A 26,327-nucleotide genomic window follows, 5' to 3' on the forward strand; every position below is an offset into this window, starting at 1 on the left:
AGTAGCAGAACTCATGAATATGGTTGTATATGTCACTCGCTCGCTTCTTATTGTTTCGCTGCCTTCTCAATTATATAATGCATGTTTTCTTGAGCGCTTTTTTGAGGTCTTCCTGGTTTTCTATGTACTGCGTAATTACGTGGGAGGCGTGATGATGTCACACGAAACTCCGCCCCCACGGCGTTGAAGCTCATCTCCATTACAGTAAATGGAGAAAACTGCTTCCAGTTATGACCATTACGCGTAGAATTTCGATATAAAACCTGCCCAACTTTTGTAAGGAAGCTGTAAGGAATGAACCTGCCAAATTTCAGCCTTCCACCCACACGGGAAGTTGGAGAATTAGTGATGAGTCAGTGAGTGAGTGAGTGAGTCAGTCAGTCAGTGAGTGAGTGAGTGAGTGAGGGCTTTGCCTTTTATTAGTATAGATACAAGTATAATATTAATACAAATAACAGTAATGATGGAAAAAAATGAAATAAACAATAATAACAGTAATAATAATACTCCTAGTGATGCCAAAACGGCATATAATGTGTGATAAACCGTAAAGCACAGTGAAAGACACAATACAGAATCCCAGTCGGAACAATAATAGCTTGTTTCTTTTCTGATTTTCTTTCCAGATTTTTGAACAGCACACTGCACAGGTGTGAGTTAGATAGAAATAAGATGCTCTGGATTGATCCACAATGTGCTGGGTTGACTACAGTAGACCCCCGCAAAGTCACGGTTCAAAGTTCACAGCCTCTGTCATTCGTGGATTTTTCCTTAGAACCTAACTAATAATTGTTAGCGGAAACAGCAAATATCCTCCGCAATTTTTATGGCTTTTTTCGTGGCAATACTGTACTCTAGAGAGAACCGCAGCTTGGGATGTTGAAAGTAGCCAATAGAATTTGAAACTGCAACTCCCAGCAGTCCCTACAGTGGATCTGATTGGTCTTCTGCTGAGGGTACTGGGGCTTTTGAGGTCAAAGGGTGTCAGTGCAGCTTTTAAAAAGGAGGCCAGTGACCAAAAGCAAAAAAAAAAGTTTTTGTAATTTGTGTTTCAAGTTCCTGTCTGTCTGCCTTCTGTTGGGTTACCTGTACTTATTAATTTTGTCCTGGATCATTTCGTGTGTCTGTATTGTCTGCCGTCTGACTGTGTACATGAGGACTATAAGTGGATTCATGGCCATCCTGCAAAGAAAGGGGCACTCCTGAACCTGTCCACCCATCTTCACCATTTCAGGAACTATCTTTACATTCCTATTCAACGTGCGGATCTCTGGACTATCCATTTTCATCATTACATTTCATCCGTTGCCGTTTTTCATTAACTTTTTCATGATTTACTTACTGTGTGCGCTTTGTTGTATTTAATGTGTAATCACCGTAAGGGGAACAGGGGTGGTATGGTTATTTTCTTATTTCATTTGTTTTCATTGCATTCTTTATTTGCTGTTTGGTTACCGGTTTGCTTGGTTGGTTTGCAAGGCTGGGTGCGTCCCTGGAATCTCCACCATAAAAATAAATAATTCACCATCTTCTCGACAGTGTGAATCTTAGCGGCACCGGACCACTACAGTGTTATTCATTTCTCCTTGCGGCCGATTGACTGTGATACATCTCCAGCAGAGTGTTCTTGTGTTTTCCGTTTAATTGAAATCCAGAACAGCACCTGTCCTTTTTGACTGATTGCTTTGTTTCTCTCTCCTCCCCCAGACATTCTCTGCTCCTATTGGGGGTTGTGCTCCCATATGATGTTTGTCTATTGTTTAATCGATAACTAATTGCACACTGAGCTCGTTTAACTTCTGAAAGAGACATGTTTGTTTGAAGTGTTTAAATAAAGTTCCTGTCTCTACAATCTCCTGTGTTTTTGTGACCCAAGTGTGATACCCTGCAGTACTGCAGCCGCACTAAGACTAGCATACCAGCGTTAGTGCTTACCTCTGTGTGCTTGCATGTAGCCAGTTCAAGCGCAGTTGGCTCAGTGATTTACATCCATGGCATCAGTTGCATATTGTTCCAGTAGCTTTTTTAAATAGTTTTTACAGTTCATTAGCAGTGTGAAAAATGATCAGTGTTGCAGTAATTGTGATGCTCTTTGCATGAAAAAAGGTGTTCTATTAAAATTTCACTTTTTCTTTGTTAATTGTGATGTTTACTTAAAGTGCAGCAAAAACAGTACTTGGCATCCAGGGATGCATCAACCCCCAAGTATATGGCAGTTTAAGGGTTAAAGCCCCAAGATGCCGCCGAAACGAGCTGCACCGTCTAAGGCTTCTGGCAATGAAAACGCGCTTGCATGAATTACAGTACATATAGCGGTAACATCTGTATTTTACATTCTAGCACTGCGGGAGACAGTACAGTATACAGGTTTACCTTTACATTCTTTATTTTAAGGTAATGTATTAAGCTGAGTTTGAAATTATATTAAAGTGTTTTGGGGGCATATTTAGGGTTTAAACTATGAAAATAGCCATTTTTTTAACCACATCCAAAATTTGCGGTTTTTCACAATTCATGGGTGCTCTAGGAACGTAACCCCCACAAATCTTGGGGGTGTACTGTACTTCTCTTTAGTAGTAGTGTGGACAATGAATGTGCAGCAATGATTTGTTCTACAAGTTGGCATGTAAAGATTGCATGAGATACAGTTTTGACAGTTTTTAGTTTGTATAACACAAATGCATTCCAAATGCACTGTTCCACCAGATGACGAAATATCTTTTTGCAGCATTTCTTTTGTTGCTTACGCATAATGGAATAGAAAGTCAATTCTTGATCTACACAATTTACGCCGCCAATCATGCTACTGTAGTCGACCACAGCAGAAGGCTTCATAATCTGCTTGTTGCCTTTTTCCTGTACAGTGACTATTGCTGCATTATGTACTGTGCTAAAGCGGCAAACATCTTTCTTGTCTTTCCATTTCAGAACAAGTACTTTACACTTTTGCCAAGCTACTAACACACCTCGCTGTAATTTAGCTCTGCCAAAGTCTTCAGGCATGCCACAATGGTTAGGATGCACTGTTCCATATGTGTCAGTCTTTCTTTGCAGTAAGATTGCAAATAGCTATGGCAAAAAAAAAAAAAAAATTGTCCATTTACAAAGTAAGATTGATCCAGCAGAGCATCTATCAAAGCTGGCACCGATGATGCAGCAATGCCATACTGATTGTATTTCGAATCAAACATTGTCCTTTTCCCTATGTACAGAAATGAATTCCAAATATATCCAGCTTTAGGTTCATAAGGCTTGTAAAACTGTATGCCAAATCTTGCTCTTTTTGACATGATGTACTGTATCCATGACAGTCTGCCCATATAAGCCATAAGACTTTCATTGATACCGACATCACTGTCTGGAATGTAAACGCTCTGAAATTTTACTACAATCGCTTGATATATCTCTCAAATTTTCTTTGTTTTGGGTGCTGGATGGGTGTTCTCATCAAAGTCTTCATTTTTGTAAAGTGCAGACATTTCATAATTAGTGAAAGCCTACACTCAAGATATAATTTCACCAAAAATGGCAGCACTGAAAGCAATTTCACAGCCCGAGTGATTCTCAGTTCTAATGTTTACGTAAGATGCATCTGTAGACTAATGCTTTTAGCATGGTTTTCGCAGCCTGAGTAATGCTTGGGCCTTAACGCTAAGGAGGTTAAGCAATATTTTTTAGATACTGGACAGAAAACATCAGAGAATAAATTTACATGCAAATCTTAAGACAAATCAGGTAATAAATGATTATATAATTCTTTATAAATCCTATACTGAAAATCCCACAAAGTTTCTAACTTACCCCGGTTATTACACTGGTGGTTCTCCATATCTGACACAAATTAAATTAAAGCCCTGTATTGTATTTTAATATTTATGAATACCAATACTAATTTACTAAAATGATATGTCTATAACTGCTTGATGAATATAACAATCTTTTAAAGTGGCTACTATTATTATTTACATATATGATAATCTATTATAGAAAAAGGAACTATATTGTTCACTTGAATAATTGAGGTACGTTTAATAAAATGAATGAGATTTGTCTTTGCTATGGTATCAAATAAGTATGAAGTGTTGTGAAAAAATTCTGGGATTGTGTCAATCCTAGTACCCACTGTGCCAAATTCAAATGAATCAGCTCCATCAAATTGGTCTCATTAGAAGCAAAACATTTTTTAATATCTTGATAATCAAATGAACAATTACGTTTTCAAAACCAAATATATAACTAGTTATAAATTTGGCTCACAAATTACCATATCAAACTAATTACCTAACAAAAACCTGACAAGTCAAATGGTACAGCAGCCAATCTGTAACATATCTTAATCACTTCACTCCCTCATCTTCTAACATAATTAGAGGAAGCATTCCAAAAACTGTAGGCATATAGCCTATAAATTATATATTAAAATATACTTTTACTCTTGTAATTTTAAGAAGTATGTAAACCATTGTACTATTCTCATGTCTCATGAACACCAATATTGTGTTATCCAAAAGTATAGTACATCAAGTAGTCAAGCATGTTGACAGGTACTTTTTTATTAAAACATATTACAGTGAAACATTACAGTCATACATTTTTTTCTTTGTTACATACTTAGTAATAATGAAAAAAAAACATTGCACATATCCAAATGAAACTTTGTGCATGTGAATATATAGTTAACATATAATTCTTAAATGTGCTTAATCCAATTCAGGATTGCAATTGCCTAGTGTCAATTCCAACAGGAATGGATGTAATGCATAAAGTGGCTCTGGACAGGGTGCTAGTCCATCGCAAGGCCAATTGCATACTCGCACCAATGCATAGGCTACTTTGGAATTAACCAATATTCCTAACTCATACATCTTTGTGAATGTTAAAGGAAAACTGCAGTACCCTGAGGAAAACCCAAGTAGACACAGTCAGAATTTGCAAATGCCACAAGGACGATGTCCAAGTGCAGCATTTGAATTCAGGATGCTGAAACCACGAACTCACTATACATACACACACACACACACACACACACACACACACACACACACACACACACACACAAATGCCTTAAACTTTACATTGTTGACACTTACCTTGTAAATCTGAATTGCTTAACAATAACTAAACTTAACTCAAACTGAAATGTACATATATAAGACCCTAAAAGCCTAAATGTCATCTATTATTAGTTGCTATTGACAATGATAGCAGATTCAACAAGGTAACATGCAAGTAACTTAACCTTCTATTTGAAATAAAATGTGATAATCACACATATAACCAGCAGTTGCAATAATTTTAAAGTGAAACTCAGTGAGATGAAATTAATATGGTAAAATGTGAAGTACTGAATATATTCAGATTTTTGATTTATCAGGATATATGTTTAAAATTAAACTGTAACCTCTGTACTCTTACATACATTAAAACCTACTGGCACAGTTTCAATGTTAAGATAACTAAAATATACAGTATTTAATATTGAATGTACTGTATAAATACCACTGAAAATCAATTTAAATATACAAAATAACACACTTTTGCAAATTTGATCAACCATACCGTAATGGTCTTAATCTGAATCTCACCTTCCTGTGAAGACTGAAGAAATTTTCAATAAAATGTAAAATTTTCTTTCAAATGTACATTATGTACACAGTATAGCAAACAAAGTCTGTACATAATTCATTTCTTGAATCTACTAAATTACTGCAGAGTCAATAAAATTAAAAACCTGTGAAGACACAAAGAAATAATAATTGGATTAAAAATTCATACTGTAAACTACCCAATTTATGACAAAATTAGATTTAGTCATTGATATTTTTAAATATTGCCAAGTTATATTTAAATTCACCACAAGCAATTCATATACTGGCATATAGCTATTGATGCAAGAAGATACTATTATTAAATAAACGTACGATAAATCAACACTTCAAAGGCAGTTAGCTTAGCAAATTTATATTTCAGCTTTTTATATGTATATGGGATTTGATTAGGCCTTCACATAAATTAAAATAACTGAAAGATCATTCACCACACACACAAACATATAATACATACAGCACCTTAAATTCACTATTATTCGATTTTAGTTAACCACATTAAAATATACTGAAGGATTTATTCCTGCCTTGTGCCCAGTAAAGCGAAAATATGCTCCTGCCCCTAAATGGTATTGGAATAAGTGGGCTCAGGAAATGAAAGGATGGAGATTTCTTATCAATTAACTTCAAAAATGTCTCTTTAATAGTGAAATGAAATGAAAATGAAGGGTGTTTAGTGTAATTTAAATCTCTCAGCAGAAAATGTACATCAGTGGCAAAATTCTAGGAGTGTTTTCTGAACAATTCCCATATAGGATTCTGTTCCATATATAAAAATATCCTGGCATTAAAAAGGTTCTAATTTGTAGAACAATGTAACATGAAAGAATAAAACCGGGTTGCAAGTCATAAATTATAAAACTGAAAGTATAACAAAAATTTTTCATGTGAATAAATACAGTTTTACTATGTAACACTTTGGGCTGTAACAAAAACAACTTATTTACATGGTAAAATTTTATACAGATGTGAAGGTTCAAGTGCTTTACAAATAACAGAAAACAAATTACAATACAAAGTAATTTTTCCTTAACCAACAGATACCCAATTAACTTACGGTGTTAGTGAGATGTTACTGAAAATAGTAGCTTGCTAGTGCTCTCAATTTCCCTCACCAGACATTTTCAAAACTGTTGATTTTCTCATTATATATATTTTTCAGGCCTTCAAATTTTTCTATTTAAAATATTTTATTGAAACATATATTGTACACACTGGATCATGTTTGCTTTGTATCTCATTATTGTTTGGCTGTTGGCAACAAGGGAGGTTTCTGGATATTAAAAAGCAAGTCTCAAAAAGTTCCATTAGCAACAATAAATGGTTACTAATTAAGGAAGTACCTGTAATGAAAATCTGCTGCCACTGTGGATATACAGGATCTAAGTTTGACACCAGTGTTTTATGGCTGTGTTTTACGGCAGGTCTTGCGACTCAGTTTATCCTTTTAAAGTTTACTCATGATCCAAAAGCGTATGGCTCTCCCTTGCTAAGATGAGCACAAAAGTAAGAGTGGGGGTGTGTGTTGTCCCCTATGATGAAATGGTCAGCAAATGTAATAGCAGGGGGAGGGGATGCCCTGGTGTGAAATGAAGGTGAATATCAGAGTACCACTTGGGGAACTGGCACACCCTATGAAAGCAATCAGCGACCAACTGGCTACAAGATGAGGTGGTTTAGAAATAATTTTCTAATGGATATAGCTGTGCTGTAAAAATACATATGATGGTATTAAACAAATGAAAATGCATTAAATTTTATTCACAAAAGTAGTATCTTTTATTTAGTGTTCAGTTATTTCTCTTCATGTAAACCGTGAAAAGTCAAACAAAATAACACCTTTTATTGGTTAATTAAAAAGATTACAATATGCAAGTTCTGAGGTAAATCAGGCCCCTCCTTCAGGCAAGATGTAATCGCCTTGAAAACTTGCATATTGTAATCTTTTTAGTTAGTCAATAAAAGGTGTCATTTAGCTTGACTTCTCACTACATTCATTATAGCTAACACAGTACAACACCCTAGTACTACCTTCATGTAAATGTAAACTACTTTGGAGGGCTGGGTAGGGGTCCCAATTCAGTCTGTGAATGTACTGTATATTACAATGGAGTATCTCCACTGACAATTGACAATTATTATGCCAATGAACATATTTACTTTTCTAAATATACATTGTCAAAGGACCATAAGAATATGTAAAAGTGAATTGTAGGAAAACCATAATTTTTATAGTTTGAGATGTTGCAGCCTTCTACAGTTAATTTTTACATTGTTTATTTGTCATCTGTGTGTATGTGAGACACTGATGTAATTTGTCAGAAGGTAGAGGGTGGTGTGAGGAAAGGTGAAGAGGAGGAAGTGGAGGGTAAAGAAAAGGAGAAAAAAGTAGGAAAAACTAATAATATTACATAGTACATTTAATTCAGCTATGCAACATATTGGCAATGAGGATGGCGACTTTTGGACTCTTACCAGCTCACACATTTTTCGAAGCTCTAGGTGAGCCTGCAATAACACTTTAACTCTTGAATTATGATGTTTGAGAACTATGTCCTAAACGTAAACGCACCCTGTTAATTCAGGACCTAGGGACTGTATTTTCTACACTCTTGCTGTTACTGATGCTGCATTCGCTGTGGGTCTTGCTGCACTAAAAGACTTTTATTCCAAAAGTGAATGCTGTGGCTGAAAGAAGTAAATTTCATGAAAGAACACAGAAGCCTGGTGAATCCATTTTGCAATATGTTGCCACATTGCGCAAGCTCATTGTTAATTGTGGTTTTGACACATTAACAGATAACAGGCTCAGAGACTAAATCATAGAGAAAACAAATATGTCTTACATTTAACAGCAGTTACTACTAGAGACAAAAAGCGATTGCTCTCACTGGGCAAATTGAATGTGCTGTGGCTAGAGCTAAAGCCATGGCTGCAAATACGGAATTGTCTGTTAATACTATACATAAAAATGCTGGACCCTGCATTTAATGTATGGGCACCTGCAAAACAAACAACAACAGACCAGCCTTTAACTGAGGTGCAACAAAAAACATGTTATCACTGTGGATCTCAAATGTACCTTGCTATGACAGTGTAGTAAATTTGGACATTTTGCTCAAGTATGTCATGGTGCCACATCCATTTGTGCTATACAATAAGTTACTGTGTCTGACTTTACTGTTGTGGTATTGATGACACTACAGCTGCACAATGGTGAAAAGGTCTCAGGTGCATCAGTGTCCTTGTAAGCTGCCGGCAGCCAACCAGTTCAAGAAGATTAACTTGTGGATACTGGCTCATCAGTTTCCATTCTGCCACAAGAATTCTTCCTTGGCATTTTAGTAATGTACCGGTACCACTTGCCTATTCAAATGTGCAACTAATGACTTACAACCAGTAACTGATTCCCATACTGGGATGTATTACTTTTTTATAAGGGATACAAATCACACAGAAACTACATTTTACATTGTGCCCTTGGGAGCAGCTCAGTTTGGCTTGGGCCTTTCTATGGACATGGACAATTGCAGCCAAGAAAATGCCAAATGATGCTTTATACAAGATGACAGTAATGAAGGTTAAGAATGCTCCTATACTATCTGCCACTAATAGATTCATATATAAGGTTAAACTATGACATGTGGTAGCACCTGTTCTGCAGAAACTTTGTCTGCCACTTTCTGTCCATGTGGCTGTCTCTAAAGATTTAAAGAGGCTTGACCATGAAGACATTATAGAAAAAAATGATTCTTCACCTTGTGTGTCACCATTAGTAGTAATCCAGAAAAAGTCACGTGAAATATGATTATAGGTAGACCCTACATGAGCCAAACAAAGCTGTGGTAACAGACAGCCATCCTTTACCACACGTTGAAGAAGTATTTACACAGCTTCGAAGAGCTAAAATGTCTCTACCCTTAACTTTCAAAATGCTTACCATCAAATACCTTTGCATGAGGACAGGAGAGATATTATGGTATGTATAACACATGATGGAATTTTTCATTTTAAATGAGTACACTATAGACTGGCATCCAGGGCTCCAGGGTTAATTTCAGCAAATGATGTCCCCAATACTAGCATCGTCTATGGGGAATCACCATCTGTTCATGAATGCAAGTTAAAAGCAGTACTCCTTTTTCTTCTCCACAGTGGGCTACAGTTTAATATGGATAAATGTCAATTCAGAAAAATTTAACTAACATTTTTAGGCCATATAAATTCTTCTGCTGGCCTTCAGCCCAATGTAGAATACATAAATGCAGTAACTGAAGCTCCACCACCTCATGACGTACACTCTTTATGCAATTTATTCCAAATTATGCCACTATGGCAGAACCTCTTTGTGTATTTTTTAGGAATTCTGAAGAATTTTCTTGGACAAATGCTGCACAAGATTGGTATAATCATGTTAAGAATCATATTGCTACCAGCTCAGTGCTTGCAATTATTGAGCCTTCATTGCCTACAGCTAAAACTACAGATGCCTCGGATTACGGTATTGGTGCTGTTCTTATGCAAGATCATGATGGAGTTCAGAACATTGTTACCTTTGCATTCCATAAATTGTCAGACTGTGAAAGACAGTACTTCCCATTTGAAAAAGATGCTCATTTTTGCATGTGGGCCACAAAAAAATGACGTACCTACTTGTGGGGATGTCATTTTACCTTACGCACTGATCACTGTCAAGTAACAACAACACTCACTAGCAAGGGCCAGCGGGCCTCAGAATCGCAAGGTGGTCAGCGTGACTTATGTCATTAAACTGCAGTATTCAGTATAATCCTTGGCATGAAAATATCACTGCTGACTACTTATCGTGCTTGCCACTGTCTGAGACAGTATTAGAACAAAACCCTGACAAGAAATTTGCTACGCTAGTATCTGCTGACTTTGCTGCAGATCAGTTTCAAAGTGCTTGTGCTGCATGCCCTATTTTACAAAAGGTCAAGACTTATATTACCAAAGAATAGCCTTATACTTCAAAAAGACTTGAACCTGCTGTTATTCCATATTTTAGAATTCAGGCAGAGTTGGTTGTACAATATGGACTTATTCAGGGGTGCGGAAATCCAACGCCAAGACTCGTCCGACACGGGTAACTTGACCGTCGGACAAGCATGTTTTTCCGGTTTCAGTTGTCCGCGGACAAGTGCAATTTTCTGGAGAAAAAAAAATTATATGTGCTGTACAGGGCACATTTTTACCAGTACTTTCAAATTTTAAACATTTGGGTACGTACTTTGTGCGGAAACAGTCTACTTAGGCATGTTCTTCATGTTTCAAATTGGTCTTCAATATTGTTTACAAAATGTTGGCTGATTTTTCAAAGGGGAAGCACTCTTACGGTCTTACATAAGTATTTTACCCTACTACTTACATGCTTGGAGATGCAGTCATTTTTTTTCATGCCGACAATGCAATATAATCTGATGATTTTTCATTATAATCGATATCTTTAATAACGATAATGAAATTCATTGTTTCTACATAAAAATGCGGTCATTTTACTTACTATGCAAATGTTTTCACCACATAAAGCTGGTTAGGCAGTTAATCTTTCCTGAAATTTGCGATTTCTCGTAGGTTGAGATATAGTGAGTTAAGAAATTTATTGCGTGACAACATCAATTTTGATGAGCAGTCTATAGATCATTTTTGATTAGAGAATTTTTCATATAAAACAAATTGGTTTTGCAATGTCAGTTTATTAAAAATAAATTAGAAAACATTGTAACGGTTTCCAAATGTTATAAAATATAGCAAAATACCCGCGCTTCGCAGCGGTGAAGTACTGCCTTAAAATTTTTATTAAGAAGAAAATTAAATCTTTTTAAACTGAGGGAAAATATACCAATAATTATTTGTTAAGAATCTCTTTGTATACCACATTGTGAGTTCGGCCCTCCGGTTGTAATATGACCAAGCTGTGCGCTGAGTTTACTCTTGAGCATGCAACGTACAGTTGGCCATGTGAACAGTAATCTTGATTCAAATCTCACCGTTTGGATGGATGGATGGATAGATACTTTATGAATCCCAAGGGGAAATTCACATAATCCAGCAGCAGTATACTGATACAAAGAAACAATATTAAATTAAATAGTAATAAAAATGAAAAAAAAATTAAAAATAAAAAAGCAGACAATAACTGAGTAATGTTAGCATTTACTCCCCCGGGTGGAATTGAAGAGTCGCATAGTGGGGTGGAGGAACGATCTCCTCAGTCTGTCAGTGGAGCAGGACAGTGGCAAAAGTCTGCTGTCATAAGTATGCTGCTGTCATAATCGGTTTGAGTTTCATGGTTTGTTTCAATTATGACAGTATTTGTAGGACTTGTGTTGAAGAGACATTCGGCATCTGTCAAGCGTTGTAAGTATACATCCGGTTTCATCGATAACTTCATATCCAGCTTTTGAGAGTTTAAACATTCATAAACATCAAAGTGTCCACTACTGAAATAGTCACCTGTGAATCTAAGATGTTTAAGAGGCATTGGCAGTTGTTGAAAGGTGTAAAATACTTGGCCATTTCGGTACACTTGAAAGCGACAACCGAACAATTCAGCGGCAGCCATCAACTCACATGCAGATGCATAGGTGAAGGGCTTAAGCATTTCACTCTGATAGTGCTCCTGTGTAGTATAATTATCACCTTTACCGTCATCAGTCCACACCTTGAACCTGTCCCAGTCATTCAATACATAAGACACAATGTTCCTCTGGATATCAAGAGTGAGCCTGATATGGCCGTGCAATATGTAACTAAGAGAATGGAAAAGGTAGGTGCCATCTCCGGGCATGGAAACCACTCGGTAAGTGACAGTTCTTTGATCGATGGTGATCACCTCGATAGACATGTTAATGGGGGTACGGTTGGAATGATAAAGGAAATGGGTACCTGAACAATGTAAAGTAAGTCTAAAATACCTACACAATAACTGTAATCATAATAAATGAACAATAAAACAGCGGAGAAGCCGTGGATTAAATAAAAAGGCTGCAGTTATCAGCACGGAGACGTGAATCCCGTGGAGAAGCAAGGAAGGGAATGTAGAGACTGGAGCGACGGACAGCCTTATATAGGCAGGCAGCCAACAACGTGGGCTATGGACGTATATATGTACGTAAGTAGGATTCAGTTAGCGTCGGGAACCTGCGTACCAAATTTCTTGAAGATGGGCCCATAAGTAACAAACACCGTTGAAAAGTTCAATATGGCGGCCGACAGTGGCATCATACCACCGAAATATGTACGTACATTGGTTTTGATTAGCGCAGGGAAGCCGCCTACCAAATTTCGTGAAGATGGGGCCATAAATAAGAAAGTTCAACATGGCGGACGTTGTCGACCGTTATGACTGTTACGCGTAGAATTTCGAAATGAAACCTGCTTAACTTTTGTAACTAAGCTGTAAGGAATAAGCCTGCCAAATTTCAGCCTTCTACCTACACGGTAAGTTGGAGAATTAGTGATGAGTGAGTCAGTGAGTGAGGGCTTTGCCTTTTATTAGTACAGATCTATAAAAATCTTCACTTGGACACGGTTATTTTTTCCCCCGACATCATTGGTAATATTTACTTCTTTGGAAATGTACCATAATGCGGAATTTCGAATACGTCATTAGGAATTCCCTGCATAACCCATAATGCACTGCGGTAAGCAAGTTTTCTCGCTATATGTGTGTTGCTTAAACTGAAGCAAGTAGCATCGCGGATAAGAAATGGATAATTTCTTGATTAAAACGGGCACAACAGGCCCTGAAAAACCTGACAATGAGAGCAAGAAAAGAAAAACAAAAGCTGAAAGGGACTGCGAGTATGATAAAAACCGAAAACGGTCTTTTAAATCGCAATGGCTCAAAGAGTTTCCGTGGGTAAATGCAGACGACACTGACTCCGTTTTCTGCCATATTTGCCATCAGTATCCACTTATTGCCGACAAAACATCCACATTATTTACTGGCAAGAAAGTTGACAGAAAAGACACACTACTATCGCATCAGCTGTCTGTGAAACACATTGCCTGTATGTCAAAGCATGAGTCTAAATTAAAAAAAAAAAAAAGTTGGTTCAATAGAAAATGTGTTTTCTAAAGTTGAACGCTCGGAGGTTGAGCGTTATGCTAGGCTGTTCAATACTGCTTACGCTGTTGCTAAGCACAACAGGCCATTTACTGACTTTCAATTTCTGTGTTCTGTGAAGGAAAAGAATGGTGTAAATTTGGGGAGTGACCATCGAGGCAGGGACGCCTGTGTTGAGTTTGTGAAGTTAATATTGTCTGTTTTGTTGAATGATGTCTCAAGGACAGTGTTCTGTTATGTAACTGTAATATGTGAAACAGAACTAGTGTAGCTATAATGAAGGCATTCTTTATTAGTGACTTAAAATGATAAGGGAATCTTTTATATAATGTTCTAGAGCAAGGTGGCAAAATACTACTCCCTGAAAGAACTTCTTTCAGTTTTAAAATGGAAGGCAGTTTTGGTATCAATAAAAGAGATCAGAAAAAATAAACTATTTTTCACTTTTGTTATTTGTTTATGGGCAAGTGAATTTAACTGGCAGACAAGTAGATTTTCTAAGTTTATTTGTCCGTGGACAAGTAGAAAAAAATTTGATTTCCACACCCCTGATTATTCATGGCACTCATCGGGTCATTGTTCCATCAGAGTTACAGTCAAATATGATTCATCTGCCACATTTTATACATCAAGGGATTGTACAAACAAAAACAACAGAGACACAGAGGTTTATTGTTGGCCTGGCATGGATTCCTAGGTGGAAGATGTCATCAAATCATGTACAACTTGCATAAAGCATGATAAAACTGCTAACACAAATATGGCTCTGTTACAACCACTGACTATCCTAAATACAGCTTGGGACAAATTTACCACTGACATTGTGGGGCTATTCCAAACTGCACCATATTACTACTGTTATGCAATTACACTTATTGACTACTTCAGTAGTCAAATCTCCTGTTACTTCAGCAACCATTATAAATTCTGCACACAGTTTTCAGTAGGGAGGGGAATCCACTGGAAATTGTTAGTGACAATGGATCTCAGGTTATTTCATCTGAATTCGAAGCGTTTCTTAGTGACAGGGACATCAAACACTTTCACAGTTCGGTTGACTATCCACAAGCAAATGGTGAGATAAAAGATTTTGCAAATTGCAAATACTGAAGGAAAGCTTTGGAAGTCATTTGTGACAGATTTTTTTGCAGACATATCATGCTACTGCACATGCAATAACACAAAAGTCACCTGCTGAAGTCTTACATGGTCGCTCAATGATTACTAAATTAAATGTTAGAGACGTGCTACCAACTGTGCCTTTAAAGCAGCATACTAGCATGTACACCAGAAAGAAGAAAAAAATAAAAAATAACAGATATGCATCACAGTGCAAGATTACCTTCATTCATATGTGGGAGTTTTGTATGCATTAGAAAGCCAGGCATAGTTCAAAAGCATCATTCTAAGTTCAGTCAGCCTTTTCAGGTAATCGCTCAAAAACATATCTTTTGTCAGATGACAAGATTTGTAATGCAGTTCACCTTGCCCTAGCTATGTCAGCCCATTTCAATCCACCTTCACCCACACAACCAGAGGATTCATATGTGCCAACCCATCCCTTACAGTCAACTGCTATTTCTTCTGCTACACCTGTCCTAGCTTCTTCAAGTACAAAGAGAGACAGAGTGCAACAGGCTCCGGTGTGGCCAATGTTAGATCAAGGTTCACAGAACAACTTACAAAGGGATAGAATAATTGTTTTGGTTGTATTAATGTTGAAAATTACAGATTAGAGTTATCTCTGTGTTAAAAGGGGAAGAAACAAATTTACTGAATGTCCATGTATGGTCTTTTATTGCAATTTTCTAATACTATTGATGATTATTTACCTTTTCTTGTAAAAGTCAGGAGGTAAAGGGTGCAGTAAGGGGAGACTAACAGGAGGAGGTGCAGTGTAAAGAAAAGGAGAAAAAAAGAGGAAAAACTAACAATATTGTGTGGCACATTTAAATCAGCTATATAATAATGTATCACTGATTTTTACTTTTCGGATTCAGGTTTATAGACAGTCAGCTCATTATAAACATTTTAAAGAACCGATAATTGTGTAGCTTTAAAAACTTTCTCAACAAAGTCAAGTGTATGCAACTTTTCATTGATCAAAGTCAATGCCAAAGTAACAAATTTGGCATAGTTATAAAACAGTGATTTTAAAAAAAGATGTTGAATGTTTTGGCAACAAATAAGAGTGTTTATCATATAAATGTGTGGGAAATTTGCACATTAAAAACTTGCTGAAATTACTAACTTTGTGTGGCATACATGCAATTCTGTACTGAATTTCAAGCTCTGACTAGGAATGGAACTTGTATAATTTATTATGACCTAGACTCCATACAACGATTGGAAAAATGTGATTCTCTAACAGCAAACAAAGTTAAGCCAGGTCCAGCTGGTCTCAACAAGATTATACATACAACTTATTACCTTGAGTGTGTAGTCCATAATAATTATATGCCTCAAAAGTCCCGCATAACTTATAATAGATATCACCCTGCCCTGCTAGCGAGGTTATTTTGGTCAATTGGAGAAAAGCCATGAAGAAACCAAGCTGTCGACCATACTACTTCTACCTCTAGAAATTGCCTTCATGTAAAATACAACTCTACGTTTACAAATGTGCAACAGATCTACTATGCCTTTTGGTTTGAACTGTGGATTTGGAAACATGTTTATGATGAACGTACTAAACAGAGCTCAATGGGTTGATGACATTTCCAAGGAGCATCTACAGTATATCCCGACCTTGTCCTAAAAATTTTGATCAGATCACTAATGATCCTGTTTATCATCTACACGCTAATTTCAATTTTCCCAGATTGTCAAGTACCAGAACCTGCAATGTAGGAAAACAGAAAGTTATCTAAAAGATCATTTGTAGCTTTGACCCCACCCACCCATGCAGGCTATGCTAGGAATTTACCAGTAAATTCTCCATGCAAGTATGAACAAGCATGGTCAAGAATGCCAACCTGGCAGTTTTTCCCAGGTTAAGACCTAGATTAATTTTCAAGAACTTCCAGAAAGTAGCTTGGTAAAGCATGCAAAACATAACAGTGCACTACTTTACAATATGCTACGTGTTCATGCAAGTAAAACATGACACTTGGGAGATGATGAATGAAAGTCTTATGCAATTATTTACACACAACTTTGTTAAATTGTTTAATTCAGTTAGTACTAGTTTGAAAAATATCTAAAACAAAACCAATTTTAAAATTTGGGAGTTGTTCTCTTTATAGCCAAGGTGAAAATTGTTAAGCCATCTTACTATCAGTTTCAAAGATGATATTTGTAGAAGAATTATTTGCTGGTGAAGTAAAGCATGTGGTGCTCAGTGCACATCTTCAAGAAACTATTTATTACAACTTTAAGGAACACTAAAAATGAAGTAACACATGTCTTCACATCATTTTTGTTTATCACTTGCAGCCTTTCAGTTTAGTTTATGTCTGGAGTGCTTCTTTGTGAAGCAAATACTGTAAAACTATAAGATGTGACATAAGCAAACAACACAAATTCAGCTCTCAAGTGCTCAAGCACTGCTGCATCAAATGCGTATCTGCAAAAGGTAAGAACATGTACACTAAATAAAAATATATCAGCTAAAGATATAATGTTATGGTTATGTAGCCTTCGTTAAAACAATGGGTCTCCAACCTTGTATTTTTAGTGAGGGAACAACCTTTACTATTTTTCTTTTTGGCTTTTCAAATTGCTGCTGTGAGTGAATCCCTGTAGATTTCTTGACTGGTTAACCAGGGAACTTCCCTGGCTGCAGGTTTCAAAGTAGGTTTTAACAGTTTTATGTTAATGGTAAACAGCAGTCCAAGGAAATAAAAACTACAATACAACACTATATCAGATTCCATACATATAGTCTAAGTGACCATTTTTCTTCTTTTTTGTTGAATTACTGAATGTATTGTATTTCCTATCTTATTTTTGTTATTACATTGTTCTACAGAGGACCCAAAGAATTTTTCATTGTGTTAATATAAACATTATCATGACTTATAACTTGAATGTGTGAGTTTTTCCTATAAAAAATACAGTATATCAATGCTGGAAGTGTCCATCATATTTGTAAAACTATATTTTTCTTGAATGTTTTAATTTGATGTGTAAACAGAAATCTAACTGGCTTCCTTCTGGCTGCCTCTTGAAATACAATATATAAAATAAGGCACTCTGGAACTACTGAAATGAGAAGTGAAAGGTGTTACTTCTGCCACAACTGTCTATAATGCAAACTTAAATCAAATGGACAAAGCTGATGAAAAACACTGAATGTCACATTTTCATAATTTGCATAATGTAAATCTTTAAAAGAAACAGTATATAATTTCTGTTCTACATCGTTGAAATCCATTTAATTTTTCCATGACAGTATGTAAACATATGGAGCAAAAAATTATTGTAAACTACTACTAAATAAACTGCAATATTATAACTTGTGTTTCTTTAGTAAGCTTAAATATCAAAAATACTTCTGTGCATTCCTTAGTCATAGAACTATATACTGTATACTTAAAGCAAGTTTTTTTTTTTTTTAAACACAAAGTTACCACACTGACATTACATTTAAAGTTTTATTCACACTAAGAGTTCTTGGAATTTAACAAGCTCCAACTTTATGGCTCTGGTTAAAACAAAGGATGCACCTTGATGAATAGGTTACTGAGATAATACTACCAGATCAGTTTTAATCTTGCAAGAATTAACTTGATGGCTATATGAAAATTTGCAAAACAAACACTGATAAGTTATCTATAAATGAGAAATAACATATGTAAGTTGTGGACATGAAATGGAAGGAACACTGCATTCTTTAGTCAAATAATGTTACATTGTTAATAGTATATATTCCAAAGATGTGCACATTAGGTTAACTGTTAAAATTGTACTGGCAGGGCTTCATTCAGTACGAGTGTGTGCTATGTGATTTTCTGGGCCACATCCAGGGAAGGTTTCCGTCTTACACTAAATGTTCCCAGGATAAGCTCTGTTCACTGTGACACTAAATAGCATTAAAAGGAGTAGGTTCAGTATTTTTAAAGTCAAGCTTTATTTTTCACAATTGTGGCATAAATTGATTTGCCCTGGAAACCTGTCCTGTTAAATGAAGCACTATTAATAAATCTAAAAGAACAAACATCATTTTCCCAATGGCAAAATTCAAGGAAATGAACAAAATAGTCTGGGAGCTACTAGAAATCATTTTAAAAAGTGAGCAAACTCAAACTTGTTACTAAATTGTGTCAAACCCAGCTGTTATCAAGCATTTTCATTCTCTCTGTTGCTTCAGAGAGAAGAATCACTGGTTGCATAAGTGAAAATGAATGTATGACACTGAAGGGAAACAAACAAAATGTCTTCACACTACCTTAAATCTTCAAAGTAATACCTGTTTGTAATCACTGATGCTGTACATCTTGATTAGCTGGAGTGAACAGGAAAAAAAAATATGCAATGGTTCTACATTCCAATGGACTATATGGCTCAAACTCAAGCTTTGCTAAAGTCAAATAAAGAAAAACACTATAACCAAACTGGAAAGCCAAACTGACTTATGAATACTGTGCTCTGGTATTCCTTATACAATTTTCAATATTATGCAAGTGTTTAATTATATAAACATAAATATACATACAATCATGCTTTAAATCACATTAGACATATATTCCTAGACTTACTATAAGAGGGAAATTTAATAAAAGCATGTTTACATACCTATAAATCAAAAAGTCATCTTTAAAAAGGAATTGAGATTGATATATTTTGTCCTTAATATGGAGTGTGACTTTCACTTAATGGACTACACTACAACACTACATTACGGTTTAAGAAGTCCAAGTCTAAAGACACAATTGTACATCAATTTCTCTGAAAAATATTGCTCATTGAACTTAAATTTCACTGTTACTTGTTAGTCTTTTGGTTGGTTCTTTAGCACAAATGAGGATATATACTGACACTTGTACACTGCAACTTTACTATGACAGTACACACTATGGAGAGAGAACCATTTTTAACGATTCTGCCTTTCCATTCTCTTTGGTAAAATAATTGATAATTTAACCTGAGGTTGCCATAGAACTTTAGATTTGCATGCTACTAATCCAAAGTAATATATATATAATGTCACATATCTAGGCACTAAGGATGTAACGGTATCAAAACTTCACGGTACGGTAATACCTCGGTATGAATGGCACGGTACGGTATTTATTGAATCATTTACAGGAAAAACAAAACTAATGAAGGGTGTGTATTTCAAGGGTGTGAGAAGTTTAACGATCTCCTCAGCATCTGCGATGTCAGCTGCGTCTAGAGTGTCTATTTCAGGTGCATTGCGCCTGACTTCAGAACTCAGTAGGGCTGCAGCAATTGCCTGTTGTTGCTCCAGGTAGCACTCAATCATGTCAAGTGAGCTGTTCCACCTAGTTACTACATCCATTATCAGTTTATGTACTGGCAGGTTAAACATTTGCTGCTTGGAGGTCAGCACAGCTGTTGCAGTTGAACTGCGGTGAAAAAACGCTGCTACACGCCTCACTCTGCCAAGTAGACGACTGACACGGTTTACCTTCAAACCTGCCTGGGACGCAAGATTTAAGGTGTGAGCAAAACACTTTACATGTGGGGACAGACCAGCCTCATTCACCGCTACACCCATGTTTCTTGCGTTGTCAGTAACCACAGCGATGCCCTGGTGATTGTTGTTGTAAATCATGTCAAGCTCCCACTCTGAAACAGCAGATTTTAACACCTCGCCTATGTTGTGTCCAGTGTGTGACTCAAAGAGTACCCGTGTCTGTAGGACAAAAGTTTTTATCTCCCATTCACTTGTCATAGCACGTGCTGTGATGGTAACATAGCTCTGAGTAGCTCGTGAAGTCCACCCATCTGTGGTGATTGAGATGCACTCTGCTTGCTTGCACTCTGTGCAACTTTCGCCCTTGTCTCTTTGTAAAGAGCTGGTAAAATAGTTTAACTATCCCGCGACGGGATTTTATACTTTGGCTCCAGCATGTTTACTAACCTCTTAAAACCTTCATTATCCACCACCGAAAAGGGCCGTAGGCCTTTGGCTATATATTCACCAATGCCTCTTGTGATTTCTTGTGCTCTTGCACTGTTGTGGGGGAGTGAGGCTGTAAACGCTTTTTTTATAGTCTTTTGGCCCGACTGGATTTTGCTCCTCGTATCTTCACGTAACTTTTCGGGGTGATGATTTAACAAATGGCTCCTCATGTTAGTCGTATTCCCCGACTTGTATTTTACCACAGTCTGGCAGTGCCTGCATACCGTATTTTCTTTATCTTTCACCTTTTCTCCTTTCTTGTTTCTTTTCAGAGAGAAACCGAAATGCTTCCACACATCCGATTTAAAACCCGCTTTAGGTTCGACCATTTCCATCTCTTTTCCTTCGCCGCTACTAGCAGCACCCGCCATTTCCGCATTACTGGATCTGTAGCGACAACAGACCGCAAAGGATGATGGCCATGCCTGGGCTGATAGGAATTGTAGTTCCCGCTACCTCCCGTTCGCTCCATTCGCCTGAGCAAACTTTTCTCAGAAGACCTATCGTTTTATTGAGTCATGCGACCACGATAGTATTGAAAAAATTTGCTATTGCGGTATGACGGTATATACAATACCTTTACATCCCTACTAGGCACATATCCTCTTTTCGACCCAACATATTACAAACAAAGGAGGATTCCATGTTACATATGGGGATATTAAAAACAGATAAATGAAGACCACTGCTACACTTATCAACAAACTAACATAAGAACATCATGTGACAGACACACAGGCATGCGTACCAAGTAATTCTGCTGTAAACTTTTGACATTGCCTATATAAACCCCATAGTCTGGAGACCTTAGTGTCAACCATCCAAAAAGCTGACTTGGATGTGCCTGTTCACATGTTTCAAGATAACACAATAATTCTGCTAGTGAAATGCCTTCATGCATAACAGTATGATTTAAAACGGGACAAAATCTGGAAAAATGTGATACAATTCATGATCATTATTATGAGATTAGTTTTTTCTCAAAGAAAAAAATCCTGATACTTGTATCCTGTGATTGTACTAATTTCTAGATTGGCACAAAAAACATAAAAACACATTAAAAGATACCTCAGACAAAAACCAGCAGAAGCCAATATAATGCCACAAGGATCTAAAGACACATCTATTTCAGTCCCAACTGTGGTCACAACTCATTTGTAATGTAGGTAATTTTGGCAATTAAGCACATGGCACATGGACATGCCCAGTGGTAACTGAACTTAAAAAGCAACTCCATTATCTCAGAATCATTCTAATTTCCAGATATTTTACTAGTAGCTAACTTTGAGACAGAAATGATCAAACGACTTACAGACCTAACTGCATAAACAGTCTCAAAAACAGTCTCTACAGATTGCTACATTTGGAAAAATATCAAAGCATCTAACATGTCCTTCATGATATCTTGCACATTTAGACCAGTGAGGTTTGTTCACTCATAACTAGAACTGATAAATTACCTGGAAATTGTGTAAAACAGAAAAACTGTCACTGTGAGTTTCCCAAGATACCTTATTCTGGATGTATTCATTGACACTTACAGTGGTGCTTGAAAGTTTGTGAACTCTTTAGAATTTTCCATGTTTCTGCATAAACATGATCTAAAACATTTTCACTTAAGTCCTAAAAGTAGATAAAGAGAAACCAGTTAAACAAATGAGACAAAAATATTATACTTGATCATTTATTTATTAAGAAAAATGATTGAATATTACATATTTGTGAGTGAAAAAAGTATCTGAACCTTTGCTTTCAGTATCTGGTGTGACCCCCCCTTTTGCAGCAATAACTGCAACTAAACATTTCCGGTAACTTTTGATCATTCCTGCACACTGGCTTGGAGGAATTTTAGCCCATTCCTCCATACAGAACAGCTTCAACTCTGGGATGTTGGTGGGTTTCCTCACATTAACTGCTCGCTTCAGGTCCTTCCACAACATTTCGATTGGATTAAGGTCAGGACTTTGACTTGGTCATTCCAAAACATTACCTTTATTATTCCTTAACCGTTCTTTGGTAGAACGACTTGTGTGCTTAGGGTCGTTGTCTTGCTGCATGACCCACCTTCTGTTGGGATTCAGTTCATGGACAGATGTCCTGACATTTTCCTTTAGAATTCTATAATTCAGAATTCATTGTTCCATCAATGAAGGCAAGCCGTCCTGGCCCAGATGCAGCAAAACAGGCCCAAACCATTATACTACCACCACCACCACCACCATGTTTCACAGATGGGATAAGGTTCTTATGCTGGAATGCAGTGTTTTCCTTTCTCCAAACATAACGCTTTTCATTTAAACCAAAAAGTTCTATTTTGGTCTCATCCGTCCACAAAACATTCTTCCAATAGCCTTCTGGTTTGTCCACGTGATCTTTAGCAAACTGCAGATGAGCAGCAATGTTTTTGGAGAGCAGTGGCTTTCTCCTTGCAACCCTGCCATGCACACCATTGTTGTTCAGTCTTCTCCTGATGGTGGACTCATGAACATGAACATTAGCCAATGTGAGAAAGGCCTTCAGTTGCTTAAAAGTTACCCTGGAGTCCTTTATGACCTCGCCGACTATTAGACGCCTTGCTCTTGGAGTGATCTTTGTTGTTCGACCACTCCTGGGGAGGGTAACAATGGTCTTGAATTTCCTCCATTTGTATACAATCTGTCTGACTGTGGATTGGTGGAGTCCAAACTCTTTAGAGATGGCTTTGTAACATTTTCCAGGCTCATGAGCATCAACAACTCTTTTTCTGAGGTCCTCAGAAATCTCCTTTGTTTGTGCCATGATACACTTCCACAAACATGTGTTGTGAAGAGCAGACTTTGATAGATGCCTGTTCTTTAAATAACACAGGGTGCCCACTCACACCTGATTGTCATCCCATTGATTGAAAACACCTGATTCTAATTTCACCTTCAAACTAACTGCTAATCCTAGAGGTTCACATGCTTTTGCCACTTACAAATATGTAATATTCGATCATTTTCCTCAATAAATAAATTACCAAGTATAATATTTATTTTCTCATTTGTTTAACTGGTTTCTCTTTATCTACTTTTAGGACTTGAGTGAAAAATCTGATGATGTTTTAAATCATATTTTAGAAAAATAGAAAATTCTAAAGGGTTCACAAACTTTCAAGCACAACTGTACAACGTGGCAGATTGGCACTAAATACTTAGATGGCATGCATGTGCGAAAAGGTCTGATTAAATGCATCCAGGTTTCAATGAAATTAACATTACACAGTGCTGTATCTTGAAAGTGAAAGGGTTAAGATGAACTAAGTAAAACTGGTAGGTACACATTTTATACTAGCCAGTGTTACTGGCTAAATTTCTATACATTTTACAATAAAACAATTTCTATCTTCCACTCCATGACTAAAATAAGAACATAAGCAACAACTTTCATCTGTTTACTGAAAAATAAAAGTATGAATTTTCATTTAATTAAAGTTATAATATTACCATAGTAGTAATAGGAAAAATCAGGGCTGCCACATCATAATAATGCAACAATTTCCAGACTACTAGTAACAACTCATCTTGAATACTACAAATATTATATGAGAGCTCCAATGCAAACAAAAAGATTAAAAATAAAATCCAACACTCTCCAAATACACTTAGTTAATTATGTTGTAATCATAACTATTATTTATCTTCCATGCAGACTTGCTTTATTATCTAATTCCACATGTCTGCAAATATTCTTTACTTCCCAACAAGTTGTTAGCTTTTGGGCACTGATCGGTCTGAAACGCATCAATTAACGAGTGTTTACAAAGATACTACTTTTTTCCATAACTAAAATTTGCTAAATTATTGCAATTATTACGCAGTACAGGTGTTGTCATTTTTGTTGCACTTTTTTGCGTGCTTCATCAGTATCGTGGAATCTCTCAAACCACATGTTCCGTGGTCCTGCAGATTTCTTCACTAATAACTCCAAAGAGCTTTCATATTAACCGAAAAATACATCTGGATGATAGGAATGGTGAAAAAAGTAAACAAAAAAAAGCCCTAAACAGTTAGCACACCGATTTCAAAAGATCAGAACGGGCCATCAACTGTGTGGCCAATTCTCTCCGATCGCGTTTGTTTACTTTCATATTTGATTTGAAAGGGGCGGGGATATGAAAACCTAATCTAGCAGTAGCTTTTCATCACGCTTACATTGCAGTTTACCTTTTAAACTCCCAGTGTTGGCGCCTGTAAATCGGAGCCAACTTGAAGCAGCATTACCGTTCACGAGCTGCGTCATTAGTGATAAATAAAATAAGCTTGTTTTAAATAGAAAAGTCGTCCGCGAAGAACAATGTGCTCTGACTAGCAGCATGGTTCACTTCAGTTACATCGTAGCACTGCCACACGCTGTCAGATTTCCATGTACGGTACTAGTAAAGCAAGTCGCCTATTTTTTTTCTATTCCGTGCTGAAGTCTACGTATTTTTTTCTGAAAAATAAGCATATAATACACCTTGCTTGAAAATCAAACAACTTGAAAACGCGAATTTTTATTAGTTTCGCATCACTAATCACATATCCCCTCAAGTAGATCGCATTCTAGTTACTTGCACGGAAGGTTAAGGACAAGCAGATGACGGCAATCATATGAAAAAATGCAAATAAACTCTGCTTTACTCACTCATACAAATTGGCTCGCCAAGTTGCTTACCTTTCCACGCCGCAGAGAAGGAAGGGGAGGGGGTCCGGCCTAGTGTTCTCCGGGAAGCCTGGGGATAGCAGCAAGGTACGTGGCCGAGATAAACACACCAGGAGTCGGGTTCTGCGCGGACACGGGCTGCTTCCCTCCTTTGATTAAACATCCATTTCTAAATCGAAATGTTTATGCAACGCATTATCCTACTTTGCCACTTGCCTATCTGTTATCTCTTTGTTTATTTCCAAATGTGTTTGTTCACGGTGTATTTTTTCCGTCAGTCGTATAAATTGTTTCAAAGTTTACAGTTAGCCCTTTATGTTCCCTCCTTCTTTCTCTCTTTGTTCCCTCTGCGGATATTTTTTGCACTTTATTTTTGTCCCATAATGCATAGCGTGGGCAAGCCATCTCCAGCAGCGCCGCCGCTAGAATGATACCGCACGTAGAATTTCACCGTTACCAAAAAGTTTTGTGCGTCAGAACACCTGAGTTAATTGTTTATGAGATTAAATAAGTATTCTTACTATTTCATCTTATTTTGTACGACACCCGTTGGCAACAGCGCGAAGAAGATAACGATAAACACAATAGAACTAAGCAAATGAGTTCGATAACTTTCATGTGACTATTTGAATTATCAATTAAGTAAATCAACATTTTAAGTTTAGATTTTTTACCTAACGAGTTTACTACGGACATATCCAACATATTACAAAAAAAGAGACATTTATAAAAAAAGACTTTTCTTTGGGAAAAAAAGAGGGAATCGAGTCAAATATAATAAAGTTGTGCTTAAATTAAAATCAGAACGGATTTCGGTGTAATAGATTAAAGATTTTATGAAGAAAAAAAACATCCTTTTTTTCTTATAATAAAGGGAAAG

General features: G+C 36.6%; 1 protein-coding gene across 4 annotated transcripts in view; it reads right to left on the reverse strand.

The window, feature by feature from the left end:
• zbtb44 (zinc finger and BTB domain containing 44) overlaps positions 1–25,977 on the reverse strand; it is a 92,233-nt gene extending 66,256 nt beyond the window's left edge. For 2 of the 4 annotated variants that reach the window (XM_039763988.1, XM_039763990.1), the window contains exons 1-2: positions 25,460–25,540; positions 5,586–5,731 (exon numbers count right to left, since the gene is read on the reverse strand). Coding sequence is in view for 1 of the 4 variants with exons in the window: in XM_039763992.1 (XP_039619926.1) it covers positions 25,460–25,610 (151 nt within the window). In the remaining 3 variants the exon portion in view is untranslated. Of the gene's footprint in view, positions 1–5,585; positions 5,732–25,459 lie in introns of all 4 variants that reach the window. The other 2 variants (XM_039763992.1, XM_039763989.1) reach the window with 2 other exon arrangements.
• Positions 25,978–26,327: the final 350 nt, after the last annotated feature.

This window comes from Polypterus senegalus, chromosome 9 (genome assembly GCF_016835505.1).
Source record: "Polypterus senegalus isolate Bchr_013 chromosome 9, ASM1683550v1, whole genome shotgun sequence".
In the NCBI taxonomy this organism is placed as follows: Eukaryota; Metazoa; Chordata; class Cladistia; order Polypteriformes; family Polypteridae; genus Polypterus; species Polypterus senegalus.